This window comes from Geospiza fortis, unplaced genomic scaffold (genome assembly GCF_000277835.1).
Source record: "Geospiza fortis unplaced genomic scaffold, GeoFor_1.0 scaffold275, whole genome shotgun sequence".
In the NCBI taxonomy this organism is placed as follows: domain Eukaryota; kingdom Metazoa; phylum Chordata; class Aves; order Passeriformes; family Thraupidae; genus Geospiza; species Geospiza fortis.
Window position 1 is genome coordinate 2,143,912 of NW_005054341.1, and position 14,000 is coordinate 2,157,911.

General features: G+C 37.8%; 1 protein-coding gene across 1 annotated transcript in view; it reads left to right on the forward strand.

The window, feature by feature from the left end:
- The window catches only part of USP34 (ubiquitin specific peptidase 34), a 101,029-nt gene that overhangs the window by 59,909 nt on the left and 27,120 nt on the right, over positions 1–14,000 (forward strand). The window contains 13 exon segments of the mRNA XM_031058274.1: positions 328–452; positions 1,586–1,738; positions 2,786–2,890; positions 3,383–3,438; positions 4,189–4,309; positions 5,538–5,721; positions 9,226–9,389; positions 10,428–10,493; positions 11,611–11,757; positions 11,850–11,906; positions 12,002–12,079; positions 12,733–12,827; positions 13,756–13,928. Of these exon segments, the coding sequence (XP_030914134.1) occupies positions 328–452; positions 1,586–1,738; positions 2,786–2,890; positions 3,383–3,438; positions 4,189–4,309; positions 5,538–5,721; positions 9,226–9,389; positions 10,428–10,493; positions 11,611–11,757; positions 11,850–11,906; positions 12,002–12,079; positions 12,733–12,827; positions 13,756–13,928 (1,524 nt within the window).

Sequence of the window (14,000 nt, forward strand, 5' to 3'; positions counted from 1 at the left end):
TGCTGAAGCTCGCATTTTGGGTGCTGGAGTTACCTTGATAAATGGTGTGTAATGCACAGCTAGGAAGGAAATAAGTGCTGGGTGTCATGTTTAAGGAGCCAACAGATTTGTTAAGTGTATGTTTGACTGTAGACAGGCATGGCTTACAGTGGGGTTTGTCCCCTCCTGCAGTCACTCACTGTTCCATGTGGGGTTTCTCTCTGACTGTAGACACGCACTGTTCCATGTGGGGTTTCTCTCCTCCTGCAGTCACTCACTGTTCCATGGGGGGTTTCTCTCCTCCTGCAGTCACTCACTGTTCCATGTGGGGTTTCTCTCCTCCTGCAGTCACTCACTATTCCATGTGGCTCTTGGTGAGCTGGGCTCACTGCTGCTCCTTGGTGAAATCCAGCCTGGCTGACAGTGACCATTTGCAAGACTGGCTCAAGAAACTCACCCTGCTTATTCCAGAGGTATGGCAATGGGGAGCTTGCTGCATTCCTAATTAGTGTCATTACCTTTGGCTTGCCATTCAGTCCAAGCCTTGTGGTTTCCTGCTCCAAGTGGCAGGATCTGCTTCAGTTCCTTGCAGTGCTGGGTGAGAAGTGATCCCTGGAATGTGGCACCTCTGTGTTCAGTGACAAACCAGGTTATAAACTCTCACCTTTCTCCTTGGCTTCTGTGTGAAGGTCATTTTTTCATTGTCATTTGTTGAAATTTCTGGGTGATGCCACCTGACTTGAATTAGCTGAAATGTACTTCCCCATTATGTTTTTTACATTATTAGATTTTTTTTTTACTATATATTTTTCTATACTTAGAATCACAACATGAGGTGAATGAGAATTGATACCAGAATCTTTGTCATGACCAAAGATTGGTCTAGCTTTAAGTAATTTTTTTTACTAAAGCTAGAACAAATTTTTGCTAAAGCTAAACTAATTTTTTACTAAAGCTGGACTGAAGATGGTCTATAGGCTTAAATGGAATAAAGGCTTAAAAATTGCATCAATTATATTTATTCACAGTAAATTTTTTTTGTATTTATTGGTGATTGCTTAAAGGTGCAAGGTGGACAAGATGTGATTATTCTTATCTCTTGTTTTTTCACTCAAGCACAGAAAAAGCTTACAGGCTGCCTTGATTTAAAATCCCTGGAAATGAGAGTGCAAACTTCCAAAGGTTGATTAGACTGTGGATAGTTTTCTTAATAAAAGGAAGAAGAAAATAGTTTTTGTAGTGAAATTAAATTAATTACTAGTTAGGAATGAGTATGGGTGAATTCAGAATTCACATAGGTTTCCTTGATTTGCCTGATGTGATATTTTCTATTCTAGTCACTGTAATCATTCCCATGGAAAATACATAACTCAAGACACAGGGCACAACAAATCATCTTTTTAATTAGAATAGTATAATTTGCATTTTTCTGTAAGCAGTTTAAACACACCTTATTTGTAATCCCTGTTTTAGAAGGACACATTCAGCCCTGATAACCTCTTAGATATTATAGAGGAATTTATATACCTATGAAAGAAAAACATACAAAAGAAAAAAATCTTCCAAAGGACGTGTGTAATCATGTTGATTTCATTATTTTTCCTAGACTGCAGTTCGCCATGAGTCCTGCAATGGTTTGTACAAATTGTCTCTCTCTGGCCTGGATGGGGGAGACTCCATCAATCGCTCCTTCCTGCTGCTGGCTGCATCAACCTTGCTCAAATTTCTCCCTGATGCTCAAGCTCTGAAACCAATTAGGGTAAGAATTTAAGAACTGACAAGACTTTCTCAAAGATAAATTTCCAATTAATGTAAAAAGTAAAAAATTTAAAATTAGTATTAAAAAGTTTGAAATTTGAAATTGATATTAAAAATGAAAAATTGAAATTAATATTAAAAATTAAAAATGGAAATCAATATTAAAAATAAAAATAAAATTATTAAATATAAAAGTATCTAGTTTAATATAATCTATGATAATTTAGTATTATATATAGTATAGTTGGGTTACAGATAATATAATATAATATAATATAATATAATATAATATAATATAATATAATATAATATAATATATAAATTATATCACATCATATATAACACTATATATAATATATCATATATAATATAATAGGATATATTTTATAATATAATATAAGCATATAAAATATAAAAACTAAACATGGTAGCACATTATTGTCGTGTCACTGTTTCAGATACACAGAGATATGAAGGCTTCTGGTTTAGATGTTTCCAGAACTTTCCAAAAATGGTTAAACTGTGGCACTGCTGTAATTTATAGCTTGGCTGTGCTTGGAGAAATGCAGGACAGCTTTTGGAAAGTGCTCTTGTTTTTAAATTTCAATGTCCATGTACACAGATATTTTAAAAATGAGTTAAATTAAAACAATCTACAGAAGATTTTGCAATATTTATCTGCTTTTTAGGAGAGTTGAAAATTAGAGATGTATTTACTAATTGAAATCACCCCAAGCCTTTCATGTTTTGTCCAGTCTAATCCTGAATATTTTTGTGATTTGCAGTGGGTGGGATGAACTCCACACTATTCTATAAATCTTTTACAGGTCTGGCAGATCATCCTGACAATTTTTCAAGAAAATTTTTAAATATTGCAGAAGAAAAACAGAGCATACAGTGTTACCATTGTAAAATACATTGTTCTTATACTTACCTTGGAGGCTTGAAGGAAGTAATTCTCTTGTAACACAGTTACTGGCTTCACTGTGCTATTTTAATACAGTTATTTTGTGTTCTACTTGAGAACAAAAGCAATTTCTTTCCACAGCTAGAGGATTATGAAGAGGAAGCTGTGCTGCGACCTGGTTGTAAGGAGTATTTCTGGCTGCTGTGCAAACTGATTGATAACATTCATGTCAAAGACGCAAGTCAGGTAGGTTTGCCTTGCATTCATACCAATGTTTATTGCTTTTAATTTGTGTCTTCAGACATTTGTTCTTAAGCTGTGATGGACTGTGAGCAGCTCTTGGATGTTTTCCATCTCCCAGTTTACTCTGATGTGTATTTAGTAGCTCTTGGTAGCTTCAGGTAGTGACTGTAGGGTCAAGAAAGGGGAGTTGTTACAACACACAAGGTGAGCTTAGTTGAAGGTCACAGACATAGAAATAGTGCAGTTATCTGTGATAATTACACTGTTGATAATTGCAGTGTGTTCCAAGGAGGAGCTAATCAAATGTTTGATTAAAGCTGAAAGAGTTAAATTCAGTTAACAGCCACTTAGCATAAATCAGAAAACTTACCTTAGAGCATGCCTGAACATGAGTTTTAATTATCTCTGTTTTTCTGTGTGCAGTAATAACATTTCCTCCAAAAGAAGTCCATACTTCTTTCCCATTTGTGTTCCATTTTCTTTCTTTTCAATCAGACAACCCTGCTTGATTTGGATGCTCTGGCCAGACACCTTGCTGACTGCATTAGGAGGTGAGCCTGCCCCCAGCAGTGTCCCTTGTGTTGTAGTGTGTTTGTTAGTTTGGTTTGTGGTTTTGTAGTCTCTCTGTGTTTTTCTCCCCATTTTTAGAGTGACACAGACCTGCCTTTGTTATTTAATTGAGCCAGGTGTTTGTTACCCAGCTACTTCCTTGCCCAGTTTCAAACCCCCTTTCCCCCCCATCCAGTTGTTAACCCCTCCTATCCCAAGCTATTCTCCTCCCTTGAAATGCTTCATTGGTTTATACACCTTGTATTCCTCACCTTGTGTTGCACCCCCAGTTCTCCTGATGAGTTGAAGATTGTATCCTCCCCTGAGACCTGCCCCCCTTTATAAGCCATTGTTTGCCCAGGGGTCTTAGGATGAAGGAAGAGATGAGGATCTGACTCCATGTTTCAGAAGGCTTGATTTATTATTTTATGATATATATTATATTAAAACTCTACTAAAAGAATAGAAGAAAGGATTTCATCAGAAGGCTGGCTAAGAATAGAAAAAGAATGATAACAAAGGCTTGTGACTGACCGAGACAGTCTGGACAGCTGACTGAGATTGGCCATTAATTAGAAACAACCACATGAGACCAATCACAGTTCCACCTGTTGCATTCCACAGCAGCAGATAATCATTGTTTGCGTTTTGTTCCTGAGGCCTCTCAGCTTCTCAGGAGAAAAAAGGATTTTTCAGATTTTTCATAAAACATGTCTGTGACATTCCTTCTCTCCCTGTGTGTGCATCTCCAGCAGGGAGATCCTGGACCACCAGGATGGGAACATCGAGGACGATGGGCTCACAGGGCTGCTCCGCCTCGCCACCAGTGTCATCAAGCACAAACCGCCTTTCAAATTCTCCCGGGAGGGCCAGGTGAGCAGGACACTGCAGCACCACTGAGAGAGCAAAATTGTGCTTTTTCCACCACATTTTGATTGCAGGGATCAATATATGAAAGTTTGTCATATTTCTAGCCTTAGGATGATGGGCAAACCCACACATATTCCTTTATTAACAAGCAGCACGTACAGTTCCTTCCCTTTCTATGTAATTCCAGGGTAGAGTTCTTCCATTCCTGAAGTTTTATCTATTCTCATTTCTTGTCTTTAAATGTTTTACTATTGATCAGCATTAACTAGTTTAAGTCCTTAACAACAGCTGATTTTGACCAGATCCTGGGCAATCTGATATAAAAGTAACAGTTTAAACTCCACACCTGTGCAGTGGCAGAGATCTGTTACAAGATTATTACATTCCACCTGTGCTTGTAAGGTGCACAAGTGGTGAAGCAGGGGAAGTTTGCTAAAAAACTATTTTATTTATATTAAAACTATTTATTTATATTGAAACTATTTTATTTATATTGAAACTATTTCTTTTATCTTTGAGAACTGCATTGCCTTAAAAAACAAGGCAAATCGTTTGTAAAAACAACTTTGGATTGATTCTTTTTCTGTAGGCTCTACAGAACTTATTATTGGGCCTTTTCAGTTGAAGAGTAGGCCCTGGTGTCTGATGATGTTGTTTATATCTTGTCTGTTTATTTTGTTGTTACAAAATGGCCCTGAAGGTAATTTGATTGTCCAAATGTGACATTGCTGACAGCATTTGAACAGACTGCTTCTGTTGTTCTGCTGGATAAGTGTATTTATCTTAGGGAGAGCTTGCAGATTAAATGAGAAGAAGAATTCACAGAATGCAGTGTTGGAGGAGGATGTGGAAATTAAAATAGAGATATGCAAAGAAAGGTCAGGTTTATGTAGCTTGGATGTATGGAAAGTTTAAGAAAAGCTTGAGAAACTAATCCTAAAAGTTACTGAATATCCATGTCTGGTTTGTCAGGTTATCAATCATAAAACCAATCATATTTTGTGATTCTTTTCCAATTGGTATGTTCCTCTTTAGACTATAATGTGGTTACAGTGCACTTCATGCAGTGTAAGTTGTTGACATTTGTGATTCAAAAAGTATTCAAGTCAGAAAGTTCTGCATGATAGAGATCCAGAAAGTCTCCAGAAGTTCCTAGAAAATTGTTGATACGTGATTCATGTTTTAAGAATACATTCAGGCTGCTCAGTGTGCCAATTTCACTGTTTTCCAGGAGTTTCTGAGGGACATCTTCAACCTGCTGTTCTTGCTGCCCAGTCTGAAGGACAGACAGCAGCCCAAGTGCAAGTCCCACTCCTCCAGGGCTGCTGCCTATGACTTGCTGGTGGAAATGGTGAAAGGCTCAGTGGAGAACTACAGGCTGCTCCACAACTGGGTCATGGCACAGCACATGCAGTGTAAGAACCTCTGGAGTGTTTGTGGCCACTAACTCTGCTCTGGGAATTCACTTCACAGCTCTGCTGTTTGTCCCCTGTCACCTGGAGCAGTGTCACTCAAGTGTTGGCATCTTTTGCTCACCTACCAATGAAATCCCATAATAATTTCCATATCACCTGTTCTTAAATGTTATTATGTAGAGTGTGTGGTCCTGTTAAATGGCAGGTACACAAGGGTAGCACTGGGTTTTACATGTTTCATTCTCTTGAGCTGGATTTTAATTTCCCTTTTTCCTTTCTGACGTGAGCCATGGAATATTTATACATAAACCAAAGTGTAGAAACCACATGGAGGAATTGGAGTTCTGAGCAGCCCTGTGATGTTTTCAGAGCCTCTGGTATCATTGCAGTTGGCTTCAGTCTGTACCCAGATATCTGCATCAAGCAGTTTTGCTGTGCCTCTTGGCTTCCATGCTTCCTGCCTCTTGGAGCCACAGTTCCTGTGTATAATATGGAAATCACCAACATTTCAGCTAGTTAATATTTTATCTTTGGTTTGCAAATCCTCATTATGCATTTTTAGCTTTAGCTAGATTTCCTTTCACATGCCCAGTTAAAAATTCTCTAACCTGAGGTTCTGTAATATATTATAATCTGTGGAATTGATTTTAGTGCCTTACAATTCAGCAAGCAAAAGAGAAATCTGCTCATAATAATGCTTTGTGTTCTATTCTCTTATGCCTGGGGCCTCCCAAGGTCTCCTGTGCTCAGAAGAAATATTATGAAGAATATATTTTATGAAAATATTGGATATTTATGTTGGCTGTGAGCACATTATCTGCTGCTGAGGCTGTCTCTGTCTCTCCAGGTGCAATCATTTGTTTTTAACAATCAGTATTTTCCTCACTCCAAGTCTCAGTAATTCCTCTGTAACATTTACCACAGTTGTTACTTTCTTCCAAACACTCTTCCTTAGATTGTTTGTTCATCCCAAGTTCTCCAGAGCCATCTGCTCTGTGCTCCTGCTCCATATCCAGCATTTCTCACTTGCATGAATGTTAATTTGATTACAACTGCCACAGTGCTGTTGTCTCTGTGATGTGCACCCAGCACAGGACTTGTGAAACCTCATGTGTTTAAGGGTTTGTTATTCTATTGTTGTGATCCAAAGATTATTGAAACTGGGCTTTTCCACTTTGTTATCTCTTGTAATCTTACTGGTCTTCAAAAATCTTAGTCTTAGGCCTATCCCTCCATCCTTCTTAGGAGGAACATTAAGGGAAATAGTAGAAATGTCCATCCTGTCTTTGGTTTTAAATGTGGGTTTTTGGCAGGGAGGGCTCCCAGTTCATTCAGGTGAAGAGTGGATTTAGGTATCTTCAGTTGTTCATAAAATTTCTTGGAGTATTTTGAACTTTTGCATCTTTAAAGACTGATAAAACCCTTCAGTTCAAAGAGGAGGTGCTTCACTTCCCAGCAAGTTAAAGATCATGTCTGGTGTTACCAGTGGAGCAGGAGCATCCTCAGAAGGTGGAATATAAAGAAATGCATGGTCATTCTGAGAGGAAAAAAATCAGCTTTAGTTTGCTTAAAATAGAATGTGAGCATGGCAAGTTTGGTTTCAAGTTTCCCCTTCTCTTCCTGAGAAAAAGCTGGTTTCTATAACAACAGTGAGGAATAAAGAAGAGAGACATCAAGGAGCCTCAAATTTGCCTTTCTAGCTAAGATCCATATGGAGAAGGAAAAATTTTATTACACAAATGAAGTCAGTCACTTAAAAAATCCCAGGCTGGGGAACACAAGGTCATCCTGAGAAAGTCCTTGTCAAATTGCTGAATGCTCTTTGTCAGATGGAAGGAGGTGGAAGATCCTGCCAGCTGCTCTGTGAAGTACAGAGGAGTCAATGATTGCTTTGCAATTAGAGCTTGATGAGCTCCAGGCAGGGAGAGATGCTGAGCCCTTACATCAGAAAGGGAGATTTGGGATGCTGTCATTTAGGGATTGCAATTAAGGGAGGGAATTTTGGATTATTCTGCCAGCTCATGACCTCCTTTAGGAGGTGAAATGTGCAGGGGAGCTTCGTTTCAACTGGCTGACCAGCCCAGGTAACCTGAGGTCACAGCACTGAGGTTTGCTGAAACAGGAGAATTAAATCTCTTTTCTTCCCTCCTTGGAGCTCCAGGGCTAATGGTTGTTTTGGTGCCAGTGCCAAAATGAAGATTACAACTATTATTTGTTGTGCAACAGAAACTCTTGAGCGTCTGGTCTCTGAAGATGTGAGGATGCCAGATATTTCCTGAATTTCTGTCTGATGGTGTGGATTGAGAAGAATCCCTAATGAGTCTTTCATCTGGGACAAAATAATTGAGGATTTAAAGTTTAAGTCTTGAACCCCACATAGCTTTTATGGATTGTAAAATAAATCCAGATTATTTTGGGGGATTCTTTTTTCTCTTTACCTGAACGTACACTTCAGCAGAGGTGCTGAATTATTTGTGGGGCACGCTGTGCTTTCAGAGAATGACATCTTTGGGGATGAATAGCAAAGCTGCATGCATTGCAGGGCTTTGTGTCCGACTTCTTGGATACCAAAGAGGATTGTCTAAGCTGGTTGCCATCTTCTGACTGGCAGATGAGAAGAACTTTGCCATTCTTCTGATTTCTTGGCAGCCATGTCAGAACAAGGCTCATGAAAGAGTCACTCAGCCCTGCCAAACTTGTCTGGTGCCTCCCTGTGTGAGAAATCCATCTCTGCATCTGGTATGAAATTCAGAGGAATAGAAAGCTTAGAGGAAAAGGAAAATGGCTTTTTCAGTCTGATTCACTTGGCATTTGGAGAGCACAGAGAGCCCCTTGCAGCCCAAAGGAATGTTGCAGAAAGGCTGCTGCTCTATGCAAAGATTTTAGAGATTTTCCTGAGGAATATTTAATCCATTTTCCTAAAGATCAGGCACAGTCTGGCTCATGCCTGTAAATGTACTGTCACCATGATATTTTCTGAAAAATCCCTTTGCCAGGATTTCTTCTCCTGGGAAGCTGAGAAGCCTCAGAAAAGAATGAAAACAATAATTACCTGATTGTTTGGGAGTGTGGTCTGGAGATCATTTACCAACAGCTGCATCTTTGATTGGTTCCATGTGAATTGTTCTTAATTAATGACCAATCCCCATCAGCAGTGTTGGACTCTGAGGAGTCAGTCATGAGCTTTCATTATCATTCTTTTCCAGCCTTCTGATGTATTCTCTCTCTTTCTATAGTACAGTTTTAGTATAGATGATATGATATATAATATAATGTAATATAATGTAACATAATGTAATATAATATAATAATCAGCCTTCTGGGAACTTGAAGTCAGATTCTCATCTCTCACCTCATCCCCCCTGGGGACCTCACAACACCACAATGTACAGTGCATAAGCAGTGACATTTTATTAGTGTGAACATCAAGCTTTACATTGTATTTTTGCACATTGCCCTCTGAAGTGACAGTTCTCCTGCCTGTGTGCTTGCTGCCTTTCACAGCCTCCCATGCCCCTTACAAGTGGGATTACTGGCCCCACGATGACGTTCGTGCTGAGTGCAGGTTTGTGGGGTTAACCAACCTTGGGGCCACGTGTTACTTGGCCTCCACTATCCAGCAGCTCTACATGATCCCAGAGGCCAGACAAGCAATTTTCACTGCAAAGGTGAGTGGAGGGCTTGGGTAGAAATTCACATTCAGAATCAGTGCAAATACTGAAAAAATACAGGTTGACTTCTAAGACTTACATCTGAATAAAGAATATTTCTTTAGGGTTTACTCTGCTTTTTGTGTAGTTGGATGCTTTTGCTGGTGTCTTTTCAGTGGTTTTTTTTCTTGAATATTTAAGGTGGTAGGTTCTTAAAGTGGCAGTGAAATAAAATGTTGTAAAAGTCATATTTCTGTTGCTTTCAAGTAGCTTGATTCAGGTTTGGGTTTATGTGAATTGTCTGGTGTTTCTTAACTGCTCATTTGTCATTTTGTTAAGAAATGTTTTTCCATGAATGTTTATGAAGTCCCAGAGCATGTTATCTCATGCTGCCAGAAGTACAGCAGGCCCTGTAAATTATCATACTTTGGTTGACTTCCAGAAGTTCAGTATTATCACTTTTATCTCTTTATTTTGAGAGAGAAAATATCATTTTGGTCCCTGACATCAGCAGGGCACATAGAATGTGTGAAATACCCGAATTGGCAGTGACCTCATAATTTTCTGTTATTGTTTGTTGCTGGTACTTGTCATGTAACTTCTGGATTTGCCATTTATAAATGTAAATAAAAAGCTAAATAAGAGAGTTTAATGAACATTTTATTTAAAATACACATTTATTACTGGTCTGCCCAGGAAATGTATTATGGAGAGGGCTGTTCAGAGTCCTCACAACATCTGTGAATTAAAAGAAACTATTCCAAAACCACTAATATTTTGTAATACTTCCCCAAAAGCTCCTACCTGCAATAAATTTTTAGAAAGTTGTGTTATTTTATTCTCAGGTTTAATGTTGACATGCCAAAAAAAGTGCAAAATAACTATAAAAATTCTAAATAGAAAATAATAGACTGTGTGTTCCTGTACCCAATCATTTTTCTTAATGGTCCATAACAAAGTAATTGGGTTTTTATTTGGATGTTACTTCTATTTAATGTATGTTTTTGGAAAGTAATAAGCAAAAAGATCAAGTCTTTTTTTCTTAATTTCTGATAGTATTCAGAAGATATGAAACACAAGACCACTCTGCTGGAACTGCAGAAGATGTTTACATACCTAATGGTAGGTGTGAAAGTGGGTATTTTAGAAATTGTCCTATTTTAGAGGTTCTTTGTCCATAGTTCAGGTGAATCAATGAATTACAGAGGTGTTGGGGAGGTGGAGTTTCCCTGGTGATAAAATAAAATTCATTATTTTTATTATTTTCATTTTCCTCGCTCCAGTATTTAAAGATTAATCCATTGAAATGCAACAAAATATTGAAATTTCAGGACCAAACAAAATGAAAGCAGTTCCCAGGTGTTCACTGCTGTTAAAACACTGAAACAATTCTGAAACAAGGAAAAAAAACCTGAGGAGAGTTGAGTGTCTTGACACTGGTTTTGTGTAAGAAATTCACAACCATTTTTGAAGACAGGTGGGGAAAAGAATCTTGACTTGTAATGCCTCCCGTGATTCATAGAAATTATTAAATTAGGTGTTCATTAGGCAGAAAATAACATAGGAACAGAAAGTCATACCACCATTTAAATCTTGGAGAAAGCCTTTTCTCTATAAAAGGCAATATTTTATTTTTTCCATAAAAGGCAATATTTGCAGGAGGTGCTGCCTTGCTGTACATCCTTAAAAGAGAGCAGAGTGAGTGAGTTCTGCATTCCCGGTGTGCAAGGCAGTGCAGTGGGGATGCATTCTAAAGAATTGCTTTGTACTGCACGTTCTTTGCTCTGGCTAAACACATCCTGTTGAAAACTAGATGAAAACATAGAGGAGTCTGAATGAGAATTGAGCACTTGGCAAGGTTTAAGTCAGCAAAGCCCAGAAATACATAAATACAAGCTGATGTTCTCACATTTTATTTTGTGTCTGAACAGATAGGCAGAAAGTGCTCATGTCACATCTTCAGCCAAGATATTTTATTTTAATGATTCATTTACTGAAGTTTTCCTAAATATTTTAATACTTTTTTACTAATGATATTTTACTCACTGGTATCATGATAATGGTTATCAATTAGTTAAAAACTGCTTTGCATTTCACCAGAAACACTTAAACATTTAGGAAGTTATTATGTAAAAGATGTCTTTTCTAAAACAGATATTCATATATGTGTGTGGTACATCTGTGTAACTTGAAAAAGATTTGGGTTGATTTGGTGTTGTTTGGTATTTTTTATCCCAAGGAAAGTGAATGTAAGGCCTACAACCCAAGGCCTTTCTGTAAAACCTACACCATGGATAAGCAGCCCTTGAACACTGGAGAGCAGAAGGACATGACTGAGTTCTTCACTGACCTAATAACAAAAATAGAGGAGATGTCTCCAGAACTGGTGAGTTATTAAGAGGGAGCAAAAAGGAGCTTGAGAACTTAGGGATTTGCTCAAATTTCCTTGACAGAATGTATTTATTCTTTCTTTCACAGAAAAACACAGTGAAAAGTTTGTTTGGAGGTGTTATCACAAACAACGTCGTTTCTTTGGTAAGTGCTCCTTCTCTAGCCTGATCTTTTAAAGATAATTATTTCCTAACTTCTCCAAAAAATGATTTCATGGCTTTTCTCTTGCCTTTGTTCAGGACTGTGAGCATGTGAGTCAGACAGCTGAGGAGTTCTACACAGTGAGGTGCCAGGTGGCAGACATGAAGAATATTTATGTGAGTAGTGCCAGGCTGAGATCAATCTCAGATCTCACTGCCACACACTTAAATATGTCAGTGCTTTTTGTCTGCACTCCAGTTCTGGGGGGTTTTGGGTTTGATATTATGAGGTAATTTAGTTTCAGCTTTTCACTGCTGTGTTCCATCACCTGGAGCCAACAGTAGTCATTGGCTGTTGTTTTACAGTCAATAATCTCTATTTACTTGTTTTAAACATGCTGTGGTCATTTTGTATGAGAACTGTAAATGTCAAAATATTTAACACTTACAAGTACTACTGTTAATGAAATTAGTTTAAAACTTACACCAGCATAATTCTGTGTTTGCAAGCTTTTTAAACAACCATTATTCCCACAGTTGAAATTTGAATTTAACGGATTTGAATTCTTGGAGACAGCTTGGAATATTGAGTACCATTTTTAAGTTGGTTCCTTAATTCTGTATATGGGTTAGGAGCTGTTTTTCTTGTCAAGCTCTTCTCTTAGTTCAGGTTTGTGCTCTTCTGTAAAAAAATTTGGGGCTTTATTTTCATAACTTATGGAAATGTTAATTAAACTCCAAGTAAGATTGAAAGGGTAGGGGTTTGGAAAGCAGGCACAAGATATAAATATCCAAGATAACCTCCTTTTTTGTTTGTTTTTTCCATGTAGGAGTCTCTTGATGAAGTAACTATTAAAGACACCTTGGAAGGTGACAACATGTACACGTGTTCTCACTGTGGGAAGAAAGTGCGGGCTGAGAAAAGGTGTGGCCAGGGAGAAAGAAATAATCCTAATGGTTCTTTTTTAATAAATCCCTGGAATTCCATTTGGAATAACAGTAATCCTTCAGGTGGAACAGGACTGCTCTTCAATTCAGTTTATATCATGTAGGCCTGTAAGGATCCCTGTGCAAACCAGAAATTAGAAGGAAATCAAATTTCCAAAGCAGAGAACCCAAAGTATCTTAGCAAAAGATGCAGGAAAATGTTCATGACCTTTTTTAATTAAAAAAAAACCAGAAATTAGTACCTTTGGAAACATTAGTCCTGGGTTAAAATACTAAGTGCTTTCAGAGATAGTTGGTTACTCATTATGCAGGATAATTGCTTAGGTTTCATGTCACCCTGAATTTCTTAATTAAAATTTGTAGCTTTAAAAATGTTTCCATGTTTTGCAAAGTCTGCTTATAAAGAGAAAGTAAATGAAAATTTTATGTTGTCTTAATACTGCAGCTAAGATATTTCTTTGTTAGAGTTGGAAAACCTGCTTGTTTTAAATGACATGGGTGAGAGAGTAACTTACTTGAAAATCATTATTGCAGATTTGATGAGATTTTATGCAGATGTTCTGCCTCTGTCTTTTGGAAGATGGTAACTCCCTGCAGCGAGGGGATTTGCATTGTTGAATTCATTCATGGCTTATTTTATGATACTATTTTAGAAAGCTGGTTCCTGCCATATGAGTAAATTTGTGTTTCTTCCAAGGTACAATGACAGCCTAAACAGAATTGTTTAATGGGCTAAATTTGACCTTCCTGCTGCCACTCAGTCTGCCCTGCTCTGGGCACTGAATTTTATATTTATGTCTTAGCAACAGGTCTCCAGTGTTACACGTGAAATAAATGTTTAAAATCTCTGTGAATATCCACTTCACCCTCCTAAGCTTTTGTAAATCATGTTTGTGATCCTCCAGGGCATGTTTTAAGAAACTACCTCGCATCTTAAGCTTCAACACCATGAGATACACATTTAATATGGTGACCATGATGAAGGAGAAAGTCAACACCCATTTTTCATTCCCTTTACGTCTGGACATGACACCCTACACTGAAGATTTCCTCATGGGAAAAAACGACAGGAAAGAAGGTTTGCTCTTCAAATGGATTCAGCAAGCTTTGGTTGTCTGTGTTATACACTGTGTATTTATTTGTGCATTCA